Raw genomic sequence first — 22,017 nt, 5'->3', positions numbered from 1 at the left:
GTTTTTCTAAAACATACTTCACATGCAAATCATTGCTTCCCTTCCTTCCTGTCATTGTGCCAAACCAAATCAGGGTACCACAAAATGGAAAGTCTGGTAGATCTGCACTAAACCCAACAAGTTAGAAGCAGAAGTTGCAAAAGGGAAATCAAGGTTTGGCAGTGGTGCCAAGCAGCAGGGAGGCTGAGAGAAGCACCTCTGCAAATCTTATCTAAAGCAGAACTTACTTGGTGGGATTTCTGCAGACAAAAACTGTCCTGTCTGGAAAAATTATCTCATTGTTAATTTTCTTCATAAAACACTGAAATGGTTAAATACCTTGTCTTCTGTCTTACCCAAGGTAATGTAGAGAACAGTTGGTCTTACAGGATAAAAACATACTTTTAAAAATGTTGTAAGATTTATTCAGTCTAAGATTATTTCACTCTCTCCAATGGTGAATAACTTTCTTTGAAAGCTCACCAAGGGTGAAATGAACCCATTTCTTCGTGCAGCCTTCCCAAGCACAGCACTGTAGTTCTTATTTTAGCCTGAGTCCTGCAGTACAAGTTTAATTAAATGACAGCTCCTAGTTTCAAGCTAACAAGGTCAGGATCCAGCGCACTGTCATGATTAGATCTTAAATAATTTAAATCACATTAACATCCAGCAGTAGTTTTAGTGTTGGTATTTTTTAAAATTATTTTTAATTGAAAGTACAGTTTGGACTAGTCCTTTTCCCAATAATCACCACTCCCTTTTCACAGTATTTATACCAAAGTGGGGTTTTCCCCATATTTTTGACTTAGGAGGAGGCCAGCCTTGCAGCAGCAGCCTTTGAGCTGTCCCATACCAAGCACTACACAAGACAACCCAGCTCTGGCCACTGCTGGAAACATGTAGAAACTTCCTGTGAGCAGGGGAAATGAGCCCTACACCTCATCTGTCAGAACCTGTGGCCTGAAGCACGCAGGTTTAATATTGCTTTTAAATGTTTTTATTCTAATGCAGCTGTGGATATTCTTATCCTACCCTCCTTTTTTCCCCCTATTCCTTTGAGATGGGTTTTTTATTATTAATACACAGATTACAGTATTATTTCAACTGTAAAATGAATCATAGTTTAATAGCAATCCTTTCTGTCTTAAAACAGGGTTAAAAACAAAAAAAAAGGGTTCTATTTTTGGAGATCTATAGATCAAGATTGTGATATTTCTGAAGCTCATTTACTTCCATGTTTCAATAATGTGCTCTGGCGTTTCCAGGCCTATGTGATTAATAGAGTCTTTGGTGAGTTTGCTTGAGACACCAAGAGCCTCAGACTGTTCATGTCCAAAAAAGAAAAAGATTGAGAAAAACGAGTTGATTTTCTTTTATGTTCCTGTTCTGGGGTTTTTTTTGGTGGACTTTTGTGGAATGGATGGATTATGTGTTTTTTGCCTGATGGTTCCCTAGTAACATCCATTTATCTCCTACAAGTACTCTGGCCTCAACCCTACAGACATACACATGCATTTAATTTTAAGATTGAGTAATCTTGGCTGAAAGGTCAACATATGCCTACATCTTTTCAGGATTATGGATTAATAATGCACTTGCCCTAACAGACATCTGGAATCCACACTTCCATGTATAGCCTATACAACGCTTCTATAGCGTAATAATGTTTAATCATCTGCAAATAGGGAGATATTAGAGGAAGATTACATGATTTTTTTCAAGATTCTGCAAACAGTTATTGGCAGATGCTGAAGGAGAAGCTCACTGCCTTAAACCCAAACTTGGCACTCTATCCTCTCCTGCCTTTACCCACACGTCATGATTCATTAAAATACAGATTGTTCCAAAGAGGTGACCAGCAAGGCCCATAAAGTTGAATTTTAATGTGTTATCTTTTGCATAGTATTTAATACTGTTTGTATAGAACATGTCTGGTTAGGTATGCCAGCGTAGCTGGATGCTCTATGTTCCTGTTGGTAGAAGCAGGCAGGAATAGTAAAGAAAAATGCCCTATTTTAAGAAAAGTTTCAGTCTCTGTGTAACTGATCAGAGAATTAAAGCCACGCAAAGCCAGTTTGACATTTACTTTGGAGACTTGTACTGGTTAGACCAGAGCACTGCCCATTTTACTTGGCCCAGGAGAACCAACAGCAAACAAGTGCTGTGCTGAGGGGAGAAACACATTTATTCTCAATGGCAATCTCAAAAATTGCAAAACGCAAACCAGAGGGGCACTGTCAAAGCCTTCATCCCCCAGCCCTGGGTTTAGGTCTGCTTTGATGTTCCCTTTCTTGGAGGGGGGGTGTGTAAGGGAGGTAAAGGACGTTGCTTCTGAGAGGAGCCACTCTTGGGAACCTGAAGGCTGTTCAAAACCTGCACTCTGACCCCACTATTGCAATCAGATGGTCCCGATGTTTGCTCAGCATCAATTTAGAGTAGATGTGAATTGGTGTTTCCAGAAACGAGACCCCTGATAGCCCCGGGAGCCCAGAGCATTGCCATACTGAGGGGATTTTTTTGCATCAGTAGCTATTTTATACGATTTTTACTTCTTCATTTCTAACTACCTGTTGTACGTGCGTATTAAAAGGCTGTAGTACTGTATTTAACGCCGAGTAGTACAGGACGGATACCGGAACCTGGGCAGAGGAGCAGCGAAGGTGCCCTGCCCCAAGCCGGTGCCGCGCTGCCTTTGCTGCTCCCGTGCTGCCGAACACGGCGGAGCCCAGAGCGCGTAAAACTCTTCAGCTGATGGCAGAGGTTCATCTCGCAGTACGCGGGCTTGCGCGGTGTCCCAGGCTGGGCTACCCAAACTCCCTGCTCCCTCTTTACAGAGCTCCTCCGAAACTGCACCGGGGTTTAATCCGGGAGGCTGGGCACCGGCGGGGGAACCCCCTATCCCATCCCATCCCATCCCAAAGCACAACCGCTCAACTTTTGGGGCACGTCCTGGGTGGCTGCCGCACCCGCGTAGGGACCGTCCGCGCCGTTGCGCTGCTTTGCCCTCCCCTCCGCGGGGCGCCGCGCTGCCCCGCCGCCGCTCAGCGCCTGCGTGCCGCGCCCGCTGCGCACTCGTGACCTACCACCGCCACGGCGGGGGCCGGCGGCCAGCCCAGCGCCGGTACCGCGCTGCTGCCGTCGCCGCCGCCCCCGGACCCCTACCTTCCCTCCCTTACCCGCCCCCCCCCCCCCCCCCCGCACTGTTTATGTTCCGGGCACTGCGACGCCTGCGCCCCCGCTCCGCACGCAGTGCCTGAAAATGGTTCCTTAGGACTTTGCAAAACGCAGCGCCGCCGCCGCCGCCCCCCTCCCCTTCCCTTCCCCTCCTCTCTCCCCCCCCCCCAAAAAAAAAGTGCTGGTGCAAAATTGCAAAACTTTAGAGAGACCTGGATGGCTTTTGTTTTTCCTCCTCCCCATTTGGGCCAAAAATGCAGGACAGGAACTGTTGACAATTAAGTGATGAAACTCTCAAAAAAAATGGAGGCAGAGAAAGACTCTGGAAGAAGATTGGTGTGTAGCTGGCTTCTCTCTATTTCCTATTTGTGCCTTTTAATTGATTTTGCTTAATTGTTTGCAAAGGGAGAATGCATGTAAAACGTAGGCAGCGGAGCGACTTAGTTTGCAAAAGAGCAGCTTAGGCAGCGGGGAAAGGGGGGGGCGGAATTTAACCGAGGGGAAGGAGAGGGTGGGACGATAATATAATTCTTTTTTTTTTTTTTTTCCTGTGGGTAGGGGTTTGTGCTGATCCACCGCGCGTGTGTAGGGCCGGCTGCCGGGGGAGAGAGCCGCCGGGCGAGGGGCAGAGCAGCCGGTGCATCGGGGTCCCCCCCCCTCCGCCTCTTCCACCGGGGGAAACCTACCTTTGTGCGCGGCCGGCTGTCCCCCGCTGCCGGCGGCGTGCGGCCGGGCAGCACCGCGGGGCCCCGCCGCCTCCAGCCCCGGCTCCGCGCCCCTTGTAACTTCCCCGGGAGAACGGCGCCGGCCTCCGCTGGGCCTGTTCCCCGCTGACACCCCCCCACCCCTCTCCCCACGCACACACCTCCCCGCGGTTAACTCGTTCCTGCCCCTCGCTCGCGGACCCCCCTCGCTTTCGGCGCTGTAGAAGCGCGCAGCTCCCGCCGCGGCGGAGCGGGACGGGGAGGGGAGGGGGGCTGCCATCCATCGTGGCGTTACATAAAGCGATCTGTTTTTTAAATCGCGGCTTCCGGTGTGACTATGGAAACACTCGGATTATGTAAATACCGAAACCTGGATGCTGGGCATCAGATTAAACGATTCGCCCCCCCCCCCCCCTTTCCCTTCCCTGAGGATTTATCTTGGGTTCACGTGCGAAAGTAATAATGATGATAATAAAAATCCTCCGGTTGCTGGCGAGCATCGGCCGCCCTTCGCGGTTTTTTAGGGGGTTGCGAAGCGCATCGGTGCTGTAGCTTGGGAATTTTGGGGAAGTTACGCCCGTCTCCTGCTCGCTTCGGACGCCTGGTCCTGCCCAGCAGCCCGAGTTTTAGTTTTCCCGCAGCCAAGCACCTGTTATTCGTGTCTAGTCCCGTGTCACGGCATGGAAAAGGTTGTGCGTGCAGCGGTGTTATAGCGTGTTCGGGTTCAGGTTTTGTTGGTTTTGTGTTTTCCTTCCCCTCTTAATTATCACACCCCCCCCCCCCGGCCCCCTCCTGAATCTGCTTATCAAATTGTCCTCCACAGCCCACGCGCTCTCCTCCCCACTGACCCCGGCTTTATTTATTTTATATGTATACATGGTTATGTTTTTTTTCCTCTTTTCCGAACGCTGTGGGTTTGTTTTCTCTGTTTTTAGCGGTCGATTGGCAGGCAGCGGTACGATGAGAACGAAGACCTTTCGGACGTGGAGGAAATTGTCAGCATCAGGAGTTTCAATTTGGAAGAGAAGTTAAAGAGTAAAACGTATCACGGGGATTTCGTACATGCCATGGACGGGAAAGGTAACTGCCGGGGGAAGGGGGGATGTGGGGCGGGAGGTCACGGCTGCCCAGCCCGGGCTCACTCCTCCGCCGGAGCCTCCACGTGTAGCTCCGCGCCTGGGTTCGTATTTCGCGCCCGCGTCCCCCTGCCCGGGGATCCGGTGACGACGCCGGGCCGAGCAGCGGGGGGAGGCAGGGGGGGCGGCCGCCTCACCGGGGCCCTGCTGTCCCCACCGCAGCGGGGGGCTGCCTCCTTCTCCCCCCGCTCCCCCGACACACACACCCGGAGGGGCGGCTCTTGCCCCGACGCGGTGCTCGGTGATAAATGGGCAGTACTTGCGCTCCCTCCCACCTCCTACGTGCTCGGCTGGAGTGACCTCAGCGCAGCACCGAGATGGTCAGGAATTAGGTCCTGGCAAAGGAGAGGCAGAAACCCCAGCCCCCACTTAGCCGGAGGTGATTCCTGCCCCCCACTCGCCCCCTGTGGAATCCAGGACCCTTTTTGCAAAAGGATGCAATTGATGAGCCTGTTCGCCCGGGCCGGAGACTTTTAAAGTCAATAACTTCTTTGTGTTTCTATCATATATTAAATTACAGCGCTCCCCGTTCCCCGAAGTTACTCGGTTTGCTTTAGGTGACTTAAATTACGCAGCGGTAAGCAAAGGCAGCCAGCCCAGCTCCGCAGCGCGGGTGCCTGGCAGGAGGGGAGACCGGAGAGGTTTGCCCGGGAGTCCAGCGGGCGGGGGGAGCTGGAAGTCACCTTTATTTACCGCAGCATTGCCGAAACGGATCCCCAGCCCCAGATGCCCATCACCGAAACCCGGCCTCGTTGAGGACTCCCTGTCTAAGCCGGTTTTCCTCAGGAAAGAGGAGTTTTGTCTGTAATCCCCCTGAAATGGCTCTGGCTATGGAGCCGCTAATCTAGTTTAGAAAATTTCCTTTTCTCCCCTCAGGCTTAGTTTTGCATGAGCATTTTAAGCTCTTTTTAGAAAAGTTAATGTGGTGGAGAAATTAAATACCTATCTTCTTTAGGAAGGTATTTGTTTAGGAGATAAGCTCAACCCTGACCCCTCTTCCTCCAAACAAAACACAAACACCTATTTTTTAACTGGGAAATGTTAATTAATTTCCCAGAAAATTACTGCGTTCTACCCTCATCTTCCAACTACTCCAGTGGATGCCAGTGCTACGTGCTAACTATTAACGTAAGCCGCAGCTTCCCTAGCTCAGCAGCTCTGAAATCTTTGGGCAGCTTTTCTCCTTTCTAGGGAACTTGAAAATAAATGAGTGCCTTTTGTTATTTTGTTGTGGTCTGTGTCTGCTTTGTTCGACCCCACATGGGATTTAAATGCTTTGTTGGGGCATTAGGAAGAAAGGGTTTTGCCTTCCTATTTGCTCTGGTTTTATTTTTTACTATTGGTTTTTTTTTTCTTCTTTAAACCCAGGAGTTGAATTGAAGGAGGCAAAACAATGTCAGTGGTTAGTAAGGATGAAAAAGTCAGTTTATGTGAACACATGGAGTTGGTTGAGCTACATCTTTATTTATTTTTCTTTCCCATGACCCGTCTTTTATTTTTCATGGTAACTCTTTTTCTTTATTTTATTTTATTTTTTGCTAGGGATGTAGGCTGGAGGTTTTCCTCAAGATGCCACAAGGCAGTGGTGTGATTTTTGGCTTGAATGAACTTTGTCATAGCTATTTGCTCTCTAGTCTGCTAAGCTAAATATCTGCTTCTCCCACCGATACTACTCTTGATGTTTGTTGACTTTTTGTCTTGGCTGAGAGTGTCCTTAAGAAAAAAAAATCTGTGGTTGGTTTATTTGCTTACCTAAAGCCCAAACAGTTTTAATGGGAATGCCTATGAGAAATGAAGATTTCTCTAGTACAGAAGCATTTATTTAGTAACCTTAATTGGAGATTATTCATTACACTTACGTTGAGACTAGTAGCAATAAAGTTTCTGTTAATTTTAAGGGGTTTGTAACTGGGTAATTACTGCGCTCTGATTTGGTGATGTTAAGTAGGAATATTATATCCCTACTTATCCTAATTGCTAAATGGATACAGCCAGGAAAAAAGCTGTAAAATTAGAGGGAAATACATCTTTAGGCATGGGAGCTCAGCCTCTTTCCCCTGTTGCCTTCAGCATGGGGGTTTATAGCAGACAAGCATCACCGATGCCAGCCCAACCTCCTTGTGCTTTCCCAGGCAGCACGTACCTTGCTGGCTGCACCCTGGAGAAGTTAAACTACTTGTGTGTACCTGAATGTACTACGTAAGCATATTGTGTACCTGGCAGTGTGTAGTGTGTTTTGTAGTGCTGGAGAGGCAAGCAGTGTTTTCCTGGTCACAGTACCCTACGGATGCTCTACAAAAGTCACTTTTTCCTGTAAGAAAGGATTAGCTCCGAACTTTACGGGGCCACTGCAGGAATTCCCCTCCTCTCTGTGGCACAAGGCTCCAAAGGGAGCGTGGGGTTTTGTAGGCATGGCTCACCCAAATCCCTGCCTTGTAACTTCCTCTCTAGTCCCAAAATCGCTGCTATTGTGTCAGACCTCTGCATACAGAAATCCCAGGAGAGGCCAGCTCTGTGTAATCCTGAGTGAAGCAACAAGGTGATACCGCTCAGCGTTAACATAACAAACCCATGGTTAATTTTCTGGCTGCTTGCCTGTTACACCGTGACTCCCCCACAAAACCATCTCCCTAAGTGCCAGGAGCTGCGTTAAGATTTCTGTCTCAGCTCCTGCAGTTAAATTTCTAATTAATTAAAGAATAAAGTTGAAAGTAGTAGCAGTCCTCACATAAGAGTGCCATGTGTTCGCAGAATCGGGGCTTTCAGCTACACCCAGGTGATGCTTCCAAGAAAAGAGTTTTCTTTTCTAAGTAGAAATGTCTAACTTAAAACGCATATTGTGTAAACTCAAACATACAGTTTAAACTTCTCATTTGCCCAAAAGTAGTGGGCTGTTTTGTGGTAATTTAGTTAGGATCATTCTTTAACTGTTAAAATGGTATTTCATTACAGCCTGGGTGTTTTAACCCCGACCTTAATTGACAAACTCTGACTGCATTCTATTTTGTGTGCATCAGTGAACAGGAAAAATAGAGAGCAGCTGGGAGAGCATTGTCTGTCAGTCGGTTTCCGGTTTGGACCTGAAATATGCATTCACTTTATTATTTTCTTTAGGTGATAGAGGAGTTCTTTGGTGAGAAAAGGGGAGAGTTTTGAGAAAATGTCATGTGAGATGCCAATGCCATTGTAATTGATTTGGGATTTTTGTTTTTCCTTATTCATTATTCAAACAGATTTTACTTTTGAGTATGTGCAAAGAGAAGCTCTCCGAGTTCCCCTTATCTTCAGAAATAAGGATGGACTGGGAATTAAGTAAGTTACACCAAATCTTGATGATTAATAAACGCTTTTATAAAATAACCATTATGCTTGCCACTTGTATGCGGGATTTCTTTTGATGCTCTCAAAATGTATTGCAATTAGTAAGACTGTCAGCACCCTTGAGAAGAGGAATGATTATTTTCCACTTATAAACAGGCAGATAATGAGGTCCATAAAAGTTAAGTGCATACAGAGCAGTTCTACACACTCAAAAATAGCTCAGCGATGAATGTTAGGAATAAAATTCACAGGTTCTTGCATCAAATCCATGCTGGTACAACAGAACCACCTCCCTTCCACTTCTGAATGCTCAGTTGTTTTCTCTGTTACAGGTGGAATGTCTAATGCTGCCTGTCATTTTCCATTAGAGTTGTAGCTCTTCAAAATGTTATGGCTTTGTAAATATTTAATAAGGTCTAGTTAAAATGTGGTATTATTAGAGTCTTTTTGAGGTTGTGCTTTGTTAATATCCAGTCATAAAGGCTTTGGTATTTTAATAAGAGAATCCTGCAAGTTTCTTTGTAAAAGTGACAGTGTCTAAGAGAGAAATATTAAAATGATATACTTTAACAGCCACACAACCCGTGGTTTAGATAAATGTTCTTTGATACTTTTGGAAATTAGGGCTGTGTAACTGATTGTATCTGAAAGATAGAAGGTTAATTTTCTGAAAGCATAATTACTTTGCTAAGTTTCAGCTGGAACACCTCAAATTTGGGGAATTGAGGAGTCCCAATTACTTAATTAAAAAAAAAAATCAAGCTACCCCACTATAACTTAAGGAAAGAAAGAGAAGAAACTGTGTTTGGGGCGTTTCACAAACACATGAGAACAAATAGGAGCTGCTGTGGTGCCTCTCACAGTGTGGTAAAATATTTTTACATGGTGAACTCTGAAACAAGAAGTGCTTATTAGGTATTCAGTAGTAATTACAGTAACATTTATGTTGTTGTACCATTGTGCTGTACTAGGATATTTTTTCTTTTGGTTTTTAAGCCCAGGTATTTCTCCAGTTAGTCATGGATGTCTTAAAATGTAAAAATGCAGACACCAAGATACCATCTCTTTGTTTGTTCAAAGCCTTTCCTAGATTGTATCCTAATTTTATTATGAAAACGTGCACGTATCCAGTCATGCTTTAGAATACAGGCAGAAAACCCAGCTATTGAGGGGAAAGGCTGGCCACTTCTTCCAGCTTCTGTGTTCCTATTTGGTGTCACAGAAATATAACCAACTTTTTCTTTTGTATTATTTGAGAGAAGGTGTGTTCAGGTGGAAAGTACTGATCCTTAAAGTTTGTGCAGAAGAGGGTTGGAAGCATCTGGTTTTTATATTCCCGAAGTCTACAATCTCCCATGTAACCTCCACATGAAAACCTGAACAGCCAAGTCTTCTATGTTCACAGCTTAATTACGCTTCCCCTGCAGCAGCCACCTCCTTAATCTCAGCTGATACAGTACAGAACTATAGTATCCTCTTCCCTGATGAATCACTTTCCTGTTTATCATCTCAGCTGAGTTTCCTTCACGTAAAGTCCCGTTTATTCTGCGTTCACTGGTGACACTCTTGTTCCTAGAGAGCCAGCAACGCCTCTTGTACAGCGCTTGTCCGAATGTACCCTTACACTCTGTGTGTGCATGTAACATCACCTAAAGCTGGATCACTTTTGCTTCAGCAGGAGCTTTATTGCAGGAAATTCCTGCCCTCTGAAGGGCTGTGCTCTGCCTTCTCCTCACCCAACTTGGCACCCCAGTTCTTGACTTCCTCACAGCCTCCAAATACAAGAACTTTCCCTCCTTTTCCTGCTGCATTAGAGCCTCTGTTTTTCTGACCCTCCTTTTGGTGTCTCTGCTCCCCAGCAGGAGGGTTTTTTTGTTGCTGAAGGTTGTTGCTACTTTTTTGTTGGGTTTCTTTCTTCAAGAAATGCTTTTCTTGGAGCAGTCAACTGAAGGACATTCATACTGTGGAAAATGGAGGAAAATTGTCTGAGGCAACTGCTCTCTCTATATGCATTGGTTTTAAGTTGCTGCTTCTGATGGACAAGTGAGAAAAAAACTTCAATAATTTCTTCTGGAATAAGCTATCAGCTCTTCTGTGTTTAGGAGCCAGATATACAGCTGCACCTTCCTAGTAGCCAGATCATCCTCCTGTGTGCGAGGAAGTTCCCAAATTCCCTGTAGTAGAAGAAAACTGGGGAGATGTTTCAGCTCCTGCTGTGCCAGTGGTGCCTGTTCAGCCAGTGCTCCATCAGAGGAGATGTGTTCTTATGCCTGAAATCTGGAGAGCTGCCACTGGACACTCCACTTCTGGCTAGTTGGGTGCTTTCATTGAAGCTTCCTGGTGTGATGCTGCCTTTGGAGAGTGGACTTCAGTTTTTCTTCATCCAGAGGTTCAGAGACTTCTCAAACTATCTGGGTCATGTGAAGAGTTATCTCATTTTTTGTATCATGCATTGTCCTGTTTGTCTTGAAGATGTGCTGGCTTTAGAGGCATTCAGTCAGCATTCCTATTCTTCCTTGAAACCATCAGTCATGTTTGTTAAGGCCCTGAAGAAGGGAGGGCTTCGGCCGTTGGTCCGCCCCTTCTGTGGTTACACACCACATTTGGGGATAGGCCAGGTTATAGAAGGACCTCTGGGTTTTGCTGAGGCAGAAGAAAAAGGCCTGGCCTCAGATGCTTAGGTGTGTGAAGCCACATATAGATGATCACGCCTCAAAGGCGACCATATGGTACCTTTCTTGGTGTTATCAGAGCAGTCAGGTAGCAGTTTAGGAACTTGCCTCTGGAGCCAAGAAGCAGCAGGACAGGAGGCTGCCTTTTTTTTCAGCTGGAGTTGTTCAGCTCTGGCAGTTGTGCCTCATCTGAATTCTGGATTGTGAAGAGATGGGAGAGGAATGAACGCTAATCCACACCAAAGGTTTTGGGAGCCCCTTACCTGACAGTCACACACTAGTGCTTTGCCTGTGTATCAGTTTGTTGTGAAGAGCTTAAAATAGTCTCAGCAGCCAGGCTCAACCAGCCAGCTTTTCAGTACACTGCTGACTGCTGGTATCATTCTAACACTATCCTGACGTCTTTCCTTCTTCCTAGGGCCTTTTGTGAACCATCCACACGTGCAACTTCTTACTCTAGCTGGGACTCACTGTCAGAGAAGAGATTAAAAATACAGAATCCTTTTTTTTGTTTGTTTTGGAGGACATTTTTGATGAGTTAGTATGCTGATAGAAGTAAGAGCAGTTTTTTGGATACGTGAGGTTTGGATGGTTCCTGCATGGAATCAGTTGAATTCTTTATTTCACAGTTAGTTGGGTAAAATGTTTTTGTGTTTGAATCACAGAGTACTGATTGCTCTAGGGGATTAAAATGCTAGAATTTGTAGATCAGTAATCTCTTACAGGACATTCAACATTCTAATATTTTATATTTAAATGAGCATGACTTATTAGTTTGAAATAATATTGTAAAGGAATTGCATACACTTGGGCTTAAATGTCACCAGAGTGAAAGAAGGTTGGAAACAGTTTATGTGGATTTTAAATGACAGAAGTGAAATGCATGAGCAAACTTTCCTATTTGGCACTCTGCAGGATAACATGATTTAATTTTATTTACACTTCTACTTCTTACATGTATCTATCAAAAGTAGCTGGCATGCAGTCTATGAGTTTTGTGGATGTGGAGATACATAAACACTGTGTATGTTGTGTTGCAAGTTCAAAATAGTACTGACACCTGCCTAACTCATCTGGTGCCCTGAGAACCTCCAGTCTTGTAATCCTCACAATTAATGCTTGAAATAATGAGTGCCACAGTCTGCCATCTTCCATCCCTGGAGTGAGACCAGAATGTTCATCTCTGGATCCAAGCAGTTTGCTGATGAGACCTGGGAACTTTACATTCTACTTCAGGCTCTGGGGGAAATGCTGCTTCTCTGGGCCTTTTCTAGCAGTCCTGTTTCTCATCCAGAGGAGGTTGTATCATGGTAGGGTGGATCAGGTCATCCCCGTATAGGTAGGGTGACTTTAGAGATGCAGTGGTCTGTAAAACCCGTGATAAAAGATGACTTTTAGATTTCTGACGTTCTCAGTAACTGATGGTTTGTGCTTCCACTTGAGTTTGCTGCTTAAGCCATCAGCTTGCACATCTGTGCTTGGCAGTTGTACAAAGCATAGCCCAACAGCATGGTTACTGTGCTTGGAGGTACTCTGAATTAGCAGGGAATGAGAAGAATGAGGAAAAATGACTATAGTGAAATACTGAGCATCACTTTTCTGTATGTTTCTGACCAGCGTGAGCTCTTACTTGTATGGCTAGAAGCAGGAAGGCCCACCTGTGATTTCTTAGCAGAGGAGGAGCTGGTTTCTCAGAGGGTTATTTGACTCTTTCCAGGCATCCGAGACTTGGAGAGAGAATGCTGTTTAGAGAGGTATTGTCTCTTTTATCCAACATCTTCATTGTGTCTCGTTAATCAGATATGTATTCTAGCCAGAGCTCATCCTCATTAGGACTTGAATAGGAGACTTTTCTAGCAAATCTTTAAACATTTACTACAATAGGAGTTTGCACACTAAGGTGTTTGTGTTTCTTCTCTGTGTGAGACATGACTTGTAGGCAACAGAATGCTGAAAACTGCAGTCAGTCATATTTTAGTCCTAAAGTCACCCAGCTATACATTTCTTCACCAGTATTTCTATGATACATGCAATCTTTGGAGGAATTTGGTGTTTTTATGCAGGGTGCATTTGCCTAAAAATTGCATAACAGCAAAAAAAAATTTTCTCAGTTGTTGCATTGTTTGTAGTCTGGATTTATACACAGAGAAGAAGCTGAACCAACACTTCCTGACTAGTTTAGGACTGGTGACATTCAAGAAAACAGGTTTGGGGTTTTTTTGGCCATCATAATGCTGTAGGACTGATTGTATGATTGTGAGTGTGGCAGTTACACTGTGTAGGGCTGGAGGTGAAGCAGTACAGTCATTTATGATCTCAGCAGCCAGCAGAATGGGTTTGGATGAAAGCTGGACCTCATAAGGCAACCCAACTACAACTCAGGTTCTTGAACACAGGAGGAGGTTTCAAGTACAAGCCTGAAATCCTTCCCTTGGCATACCCTTTCTCTAAGGCAGCACACATCCCCAGATCGCAGAGAAGAAGCTAAGGATATGCCAGGTGTGCTCTCCAAAGAGCTAAAGATGGAATTTCTTTGTTATGGAGGATTGTATTCTTCCAGTTTGAGTAATGTTTATTGTCAGCTGCTGCTGGAGCTCTTGGAAAGGCTGGATTTCCTTGTATGCATCTGGGTTGGGGTTGTTCTCTATCTTGGTTGTTGATTTTTATATTGATTTATACAAATGTGAAAAAGTTTATCCATCTAATTGTTCTACGTGTCTGACATAAAATACTGGCAAGCTGTGGCATTTGCAGCTAAGCCCTGCATGTTCCTGTTGATTGCAAATAGTTCCTCCTTCCCCTACTTCTGACTTTCTAGTGCTTGGGAAAAAAAGATGAGCTCTGAATGAACCCTGAAGGTCAGTAGATTCAGGCTGTTTTATTCCAGCGAGGGAGTGAATTCCAAAGCTGTGGGGCCCTCACAGCTAAATGCAAAGATGTGAGAGTTGGCAGAGACCTAACAAAAGATACTGTCCAGCCTCTGCATCCCACCATAGCAAGAGGAATATACCTCAAATATAGTGTCAGTAAATGTATTTTTTTAACTTTACTGTTAAGAAAACACTGAAAGGTAAAAACTGCTGCTCTAAAAGTTTGCCTGTGGGCTCCACAGTTCTGATTTCAAACTGAATTGTGCCAGAAGTCCTTTAAGACCAGGAGCAAGTTGTTTCTTTTCCACCCAGGGCCATAGAAGAGGCACAGAGCACTGTGCTGGATCTTCCCACAGGGCTGTTTTTCACTGCACTTCTTTAAGTCAGTTTTTATGTGATATGAAATATTATCATTAAGATGAAGTCAGTCAGCTTCATAATACCCCTGCTGTTACTTCCTTTTTCCACCCAGTCTGTATGTTGCAGAGTTTCACTTTCTACCTGACATGGAAAACTCACTCACCTGACATACTAGGTTATTGTCTAATTCCATTAAACTCTAAAACTTTGCCTGTGTTAGAATCAATCTTACAAATGAATCAACATCAGTGAACTAATTATGCTACCATTTAATTTAGCTCTGAATTAGCCCAAATTGAATCAACAGTCTTCCTACCTACCAAATACAGCCAGTTTGTCTTCTGCTGGGAAAGGAGGTTTGGAATAGTCATGAACATGAAGGGGCTTTAATGAATTACTTCTAGCATTTTATTTCCAAGCAGTGAATCCAACCAGTGATGATGCAGTGTTAAAACAGATTGGTTTACTGCTCTGTGCCTCAGTTTGTATCCACTGGCAGATGCAGCAACGCTCGCACAGGGGGAATATCGGTGAGGCACCACCAGTTGCAATGTGCTGGGAGTTTCCAGCAGGAAGGAGCTGGAAAGGTTTAGAATTTTATTAAAATCACCCCCAACTCCTTCCATCCCACTCCAGTGCTGCTATAGAGTGCTTGAAAAGACGCCTCTTCTCCTCTTTTATTATGAGTAGAGAAACTTTTGTACACTTGCCAATGCAGAGATGTTATGTATGTCATTAAAACTTGCACTGTCCACACCTCAGAGCAGCCTTGCTCCATTCCACCTACTGCATTATGGACAAAGAGCACTATACATTTATTTCTCTTTTATTATGGTAACGAAAGTGTACCCATACTGATCTTCATGGTATTTAATGTTGCTTTCTTTGCTAATTATAGAATGCCTGACCCGGATTTCACCGTCAGAGATGTGAAGCTATTAGTGGGTAAGTTATTTTGAATGCACTGGATTAACTCTATACAGAACAAAATTGCTTTGAAATACTTGTCCAGTTGTGTTTGTAGACATTTGTGATAACTCTCAGAATCTGGGAGAAGGCATGGAGAAGCAATTTGTAAATTAAAAAGGCTTGGGAGAACCCTAATTAGCAGTTGTGCTGACTGGACTCTGATCTCATGCTGGATAATTGGCCATTTGAAAGAGAGTGAATGCTTTTGCTCTTAACAGGTGTCCTACATACACTTTTGTGATCCTGGAAAGCAGCAGCTCTATTGACTGAGTTCCTATTTTATTTTATTTATTTTATTTTTTTAATCTGCTGTAGAGCATGTGTCTGTCAAAGGTATGATTGGAGCTGTATCACCTTTTGCCTGTGCTCTCCCCACAGCCTTTATCAGTGCCAGGCCAGGTCAGTGCTTTGAGGAGAGGTTGCTAAGAGAGACTGAGCACAAAGCTCTGCGAGCTGCCTGTCTTTTTGATAAGACACAAACCAGAGAAGTGGTGACTGCAATCATCAAATGTTTCCTAGCAATTTCTGCAATAGAGACTTTTTTTCTTTTCTCAACCTCTAAGAAAAGCTACATTTTGAGTAGGAGATTATACTGTGTGTTCCTTTGAAATCTGCTGAAGATGGATGTGTTATGTATCGTTTATCTGAAATTGTTACTGAGCGGTGATACTGGGTGCTGTGAAGTCGTCACTGTGGAGCTAGCTGAGCTCTGGATGTGTTAGTTGCAGTCCTTCATGGAGGCATTTCACTGCACTCTTTTAGAGTTTACTGGGTTTATTTACCTGTGCCATGGCAGGAGTTAATCTTTTAAATTAGCCAGATTGCTGCGTGATGAAAGAAGAATTTTTGGAAATTACTCTTGGGTTTAATAATCAATACGAATGTCAAGTCTGGAAAAGATGTAGGTAAGAAAAACAAGGGAGAGGAACTTGTGCCTCAATTCTGTTCAGTAAGGGTTATCTGTGAGAGAGGGGTTATCTCTGATAACCTTCCTTCACAAACAGAACAATGTTGCTTAATTTATGACCGTTTATAAGGCCTTAAAAAAAGTAGCCTCAAACCACTTTGGCAGAAAAGGTTAGAGAAGTGGTGTGGGGAGTGCTAACTGGTAGCATTTGGCTGGGACAATCTGCAGTTAAATTAGGAAATAATATGAGGGTATTTGGAAGTTCTGCATTTTATAGATTTCCTAAATACCACTTGTAGAGGTTTGTGGGTACGGAGCACGACTCTTTGCTGTGGGGGAGCCTTCTGCATGAGCCTTGTCATTAGCTGGACTCTAAACAATTTTCTGGGAATTTGTTCCAGAGCTGATAAAATGCCTTTTTCACCAAAGCTCCTGAAGTTGAGGGTCTGACTTGGAGATGTTTTGGAACAGTGTAGTGTTGTGTAACAGCATTGTTTTTCCTGTGTAACAGTCAAAGTGTGGGATTTGCATTTCCCTGAGATTGATGTCCCTTGAAGTATCAGGGGGGTGGAGATTCCTGTGTCCATGTCCAGCAAAGGATATTTAGAAATAAAAATAGATTTATAAAACAATGGAGCAGAAATAACAATCACCTTTAACTGGGAGATTAACTTCAATGTAAAAGGGTGCTGTTTCTCACAGCTGGTGTAGCAATCCCATGTCTGCGCTCGAGGTCAGATACCGCACGTCGCGGGTCTCGTCTTTATTGTGTTGGAGCAAACTCCCTTTGGAGCCATCGTATGGAGCCTGTCATTTGGTCCAGGACATTGTCACCTGCTGTCTTTTTTTAATAAGGTTGATGACTTCTGGCATCGCAGGTGGAAACTTTGATTCAGAAGGTCTAAAACATTTTGGGAAATGGCCTGGAAGTTGCACCTGGAAAATCATGGTTCTTATGGCAAATCGTTTTGGTCACTGTGGAATTTGGGCTCCTTCATGTTGTGTATCATTGCTTATAATTTATTCTAACTATATTATGCTCACAATCTAATGTTCAAACAAAGCAGATGAAAACTCTTGGTTTATTAATACCTCCTTGATTGTCCCTGCATTTTTTACCAGACCAGGTCTTCCTGAACCTCCAGGTATCTGCCTTTCTCCAGTGCAGTGTTTGCAAAACTTACTTAGTGCCTTGCCAAACCTGGGAGGGGAGTGATGCTTTGCAAATGTGATATGGAATCATCATAACTCTCCCCACTGAATGTGTGTGGGAGTCGACAGAGAGAGAATATCGCTTGGAAAATGTTGTGTTCCATGTAAACTTGTTGGGTTTTTAAGTGCTCATCGTTACAGTATGCTGGTGCTATTCAAACCTATCATTTGTTCTCTTTTCTTCCTCAAATCAGGGGAAACGCAGTTGGTGTAGAACATTTGAAAGAGATGGTGCTTTTCCAAAGCACATAAATTCCGTAGGAAGTTTCTGAGTCTTTGGTCTGAAATGATTCTGAAATCTTTCTGTCTGTTTTTAACGTGATAGTCGTATCATCTCCATGTTTGGGTACCTCTTCATCACAAGGAAATAGCAAAAGGTAGCCTGGCTTTTTAAATTTAAATGACAATGGCAATAATAATAAAAAAGAAGGAAAAAGGTGGGGTTTTGATCATTGTTTGTGGTTACTTTGGCTCAGATATCTGGGGATTTTTAGTGTTTTGCCAGAATTCCAAAGAAACACTGCTGTTGCTTGTTGGATCTCTTTGTTTTGCTTTCATTGTTTAACACTCCAGATACCAGCTGTCACTGAGTTTGCTGGTTTGGTGATGTTTGTGACCTACTCTGTATGTGCTTGCACGTTAGCCTGTGTGAGTGTGCACCTATGTGTAACGTGTGTGGATGAGCCACTCTTCCCATGCAGCAGCTTCACTTTAAAGAACAAACCCTTTAAACTCCGTGCTTGCAGTACTGGTTGTAACTAGTCTCCTACCCCCATATGAAAGAGATCCCGGATAGTCTTTAAACCTGAGACACTGGATTAATTTCAGCAGTTGGAATTTGTCTGATCTCTGAAATGGCTGTGAGCCAAGAACACAAATGGAGAAGAGGAGAGGAATTGCTGGCCAGCTTAGGAACTAGAGACAACTCGTGAAAGAAGAAAAACCTGTGGTAATTTAATAACTATTAAGCTTTGTCATTCCCTTGTCTAAGGTGGCTTTGATTGCTAACTCTGCAGGACAGAATGTCACTGTCATCTCTTCGTAAGTTGGTTGAAAATTTGACTAAGAGGGTCACTGGCCCTCTTAACGTCCTCTTAAACATCTGCCACATCTGTACTAGAAGTTTGCTAAGTGCTGTTTCTTCAGGCTCCTTATTTTTCACTCTTGGCATGCTGTTCTGGTGTGTTGGTGGTGTTAGTGTATGCATATGGACTACTAAAAAAACCAAGTACACAGCAGTTAAGTACTGGGACTTTGTTTTATTCCAGAACTTTTTGCACATTTGCAATTGTTGGGTTTAGATTTGCACAGTATCTTAATTTATGTCCTTTTTTTCTTCCTTTCGTGTTCTCCTCCTCCCTTGCTTTAAACTCTGTGACCTCCTGGGAGCCCTTAACGGAGGTTGTCCCTTCTCCTCTGTAACTAGAGTTGATCTTCCAGCTGGTAAACAGTGTATCTGGAGCATACTCCCAGACAGGGCTACTGGTGAGACTCTCAGGCACTGCTGGGTTTGCCTGGCTGCTAATCCTATAAATGCAAAGTCACAAAGCTCTCTGGAAATGTTCCAGAAGTGTCTTTATGCCTGTGTCCCCTCCACCCCCCAAAAAAGGGGAGGTCAAGTAGGCTAAAGAGCTGATTGCAGGGAGTAACAGGTAAGTGTTGGGACTGCAGAACAGCTGTCACTGAGTTTTCCTCAGGCTGTGTGGTTCTGAGTGACACATTGCTAATGCCCAGAAGAGGCACCTGTACAGAATGATTTATGTTTTGTAGGCCTTTTGTGCTGGCTTCTTCCACCAGTGGTGTTTCTGGGCCATAGCATGGAGAAATGGCTGTCAGAGATGGGCAGGAAAGAAAATGTTTGTTTTCACAGATGTGTCTTCTTGAATTTCTGAACACATACACCTTGTGAACGTTTTCTGCTCATTACACTAATGGAGTACACTTGCCAGGGTTAACCTAGGACTGAGCAAGGTATGAGCAGTTTGAAAGCCTCAGCTTCTGTGGTCGCTGGTGACCATCTCTAGCCTTCACTGCTCCTGAATTCAGAAGCAGTGAAGTTTTACCTTTTGATGCCAGAAAACCAAGGCATTACATTTTTTTTCATTTCTTTGACTTTTGTCTTTATATTAGTTTTCATGGACATCATACAATCTGAAGAAGAGAGCACAGAGTAGTTTTGGAAGAGGAGAGAGAAAGAGGAAGCCTTCATGAATGTGTGCATCAGTTCCAGCTCTTTGATTAGTTTTTTTTTCTTTAAGTGGCTTGCTTGGGTCAGCACTGATTGAATTTAAAAGGGTATCTGCTTTTCTGTGGCATCTGCAGTGTCTTGCCCTTTGACTTGTAATTGATGTCTGCGCTGCCTTTGTCTTCCTGGGTTGTCACAATGTGCCCAGGAACTCCCTGGGTAGGTGTGGAGTCCCTGCACAAGCACGGTGTCTCTATCCAAGCAGTAACAGCTACTCAGGATGTCTTTGCTTTTCCTTTCTATTTTTCACAGACCTCTCTTCAGTCTGTGTGCTACGGGCTGGCGACCCACTGCCACAGAGTCCCAGCTTTTACACTCACACCTAACCAAACTAAACAAACCACTAAATAAGCCAAAGTGGTGGTGCCAGGACTGCAGTGGGCATTATAAACAGGAGGGGAATCAACTTTTTAAAAGGGTAGATAATGGCAGGACAAGGGGGAATGGATTAAAGCTAATGGAAAGAAGGTTTAAATTAGATATTAGGGGGAAGTTTTTTTATAGAAGAGTGGTGAGGGGCTGGAACAGGCTGCTCAGAGAAGGGGTGGATGCACCATTCCTGGAGGTGTTCAAGGCCAGGTTGGATGGGGCCCTGGGCAACCTTGTGTAGCTCCAGGCCTGGAGGTTGGTGGCCCTGCCTGTGGCAGGGGGGTTGGAACTCTATGATCCTTGGGATCCCTTCCGACCCAGATCAGTCTGTGACTCTATGATTGCCTCCTCTCCCAATGGGCTGGTGTAGCTTTGTGTGTCCGTGTGTGTGTGTGTGGTACGTGCTCCCAAAGTCAGACCCACAATCCTGGCTAGTGGCAAAAGGGGCGATTTCAAAACATGCTGAGGATTGTAAGAAAGAAAAGAGACTTCGGGTTATTGTGATCCCTGGGCTGAAGAGGTTAAAGTTGTGACCACAGCGGTCACTTCTGTAGGATCAGCAGCATTGTTGTATGGAATTCACCGTGCCCAGCTGGGCATTGTATCAGTGGGAACAGTGCACATACAGGACTTATACTATTCATGGGGTGGTCTAACGACTGACACTAATTCACTGATCGATTTTACTTAACTAACTCACTCGTGTTTTATTTATAGACATAAAATAAGTGTAGGAGGATTGCAGAATGTATCATCAGTCATGGATGTTCTGATTAAAATCTGATGCTGTGTGCTGGACTGGGCCATAATGCTGGCCATAATGCTTATGTGGATCGAAAACGGTTGGTTCCCTTCGTTTAGTTGCTGCTTTCACAAACTGTGGTGAAAGGTTTTAGTGTTTTCATCTTGTGTAAAGAAGCCAAGTAAAGTTGAAAGCAGCAAAGCAGTAAAAACGTGACAAAGCTCTGAAAGCTATTGTAGAGAGCAGCCTTCATCTGGCCCAGGGGCATGATGCACGCGATGGGACCTAATAGATCATTTCAATATTTGATTTCTGTGATTCCATCAAATCTTTAAAGACCTGACCGCAAGCTTTTATCTCCCAAGACAAAGGCTGAAAGGGAAACCCACACTTTACATATCCCATTGCTTTCTTTGCTGTGGGAGTAGCTGAAGATGTACCTGATTACTGCTGGGTTTTGCCTTCTCATTAGAAACACCAACGGAACAGGAGCTGAGCCAAAAAATTCAGCTGCAAATTGAGTGTTTAGAGAAATACGTGTTAAGGTCTCTGCCTCAACTATGAGTTTATAATCATGGTGTCAGTGGAGAAAGATAATAGAATAAATGATATCATTAAATCCCAGATGTTTGCAAGACAAATAGGGGGGTTTGGCCCTGCGAGCGTAGGTTGGCCTTCCCCTGTGCTGCTGACACGTACCAGTTCGGGTGGAGATGCTGTGCTCTGTCATACATCCGCTCCTGGTTTATTCACTGAGTAAATAAGATGTTACAGACTTCACTGAAATGAGCAGCTGAGCTTTCTTTAACAGAATTTCACTGGCTGTTAAGGGTTTTTTTTTCCACAGCGGAGACACCTAAGCAGGGTCTGGCATTTGGCATCGCAGAGTTGGGCTTGTTGTAGGAGTAACTACAATTCCACGGTGTAACGGTGCACAGTAAAGAGCCTGTCATTCTTGGGTGGAGACTGGGCTGAAAGGTGAAATGACCTGCTCTAGTGTCTGCTCAGTGCAGTGCTAGAAGCTGATTTTAGGGAGTCTCTGATTTGATTCTTCCTGTTAACTCTAAATGATGTACGTAATGTGGTGAGCCCTGGCCTCTTCTGGGCAGGGCACTGAGATGGGGCTGAACAAGTTCCATTACCAGTTAATGCAAGCAGGCTGATTTAAATAATTTAAATTCAGTTGGGACAGAAAGGATTAGTGCCTGTTGAGTGGATGTAACAGCCATAAGGTATGTGAGGCTCTGGGTCTTTCATCTCACCATTTTGGTTCTGTTAAATACTTTGCTGCTGTAGCCTCCAGAAGCCTAAAATGAGAATATGCATGGCAAGAACTTCACAGGAAGACAAGAACCTC

The 22,017-nt window shown here is 44.4% G+C and overlaps 1 protein-coding gene across 1 annotated transcript in view; it reads left to right on the top strand.

The window, feature by feature from the left end:
* Positions 1 to 3,438: 3,438 nt before the first annotated feature.
* The window catches only part of KDM2B (lysine demethylase 2B), a gene marked incomplete at its 5' end in the record, with an annotated part of 115,978 nt that continues 97,399 nt past the window's right edge, over positions 3,439 to 22,017 (top strand). Inside the window, 4 exons of the mRNA XM_084271930.1 lie at positions 3,439 to 3,489; positions 4,793 to 4,937; positions 8,227 to 8,305; positions 15,115 to 15,161. Coding sequence (XP_084128056.1) covers positions 3,439 to 3,489; positions 4,793 to 4,937; positions 8,227 to 8,305; positions 15,115 to 15,161 — 322 coding nt within the window. The remainder of the gene's footprint in view (positions 3,490 to 4,792; positions 4,938 to 8,226; positions 8,306 to 15,114; positions 15,162 to 22,017) is intronic.

Source organism: Gallinula chloropus (genome assembly GCF_964237585.1).
Source record: "Gallinula chloropus genome assembly, chromosome: 17".
Lineage (NCBI taxonomy): Eukaryota > Metazoa > Chordata > Aves > Gruiformes > Rallidae > Gallinula > Gallinula chloropus.
This window is presented reverse-complemented; position numbering and strand designations above follow the sequence as displayed.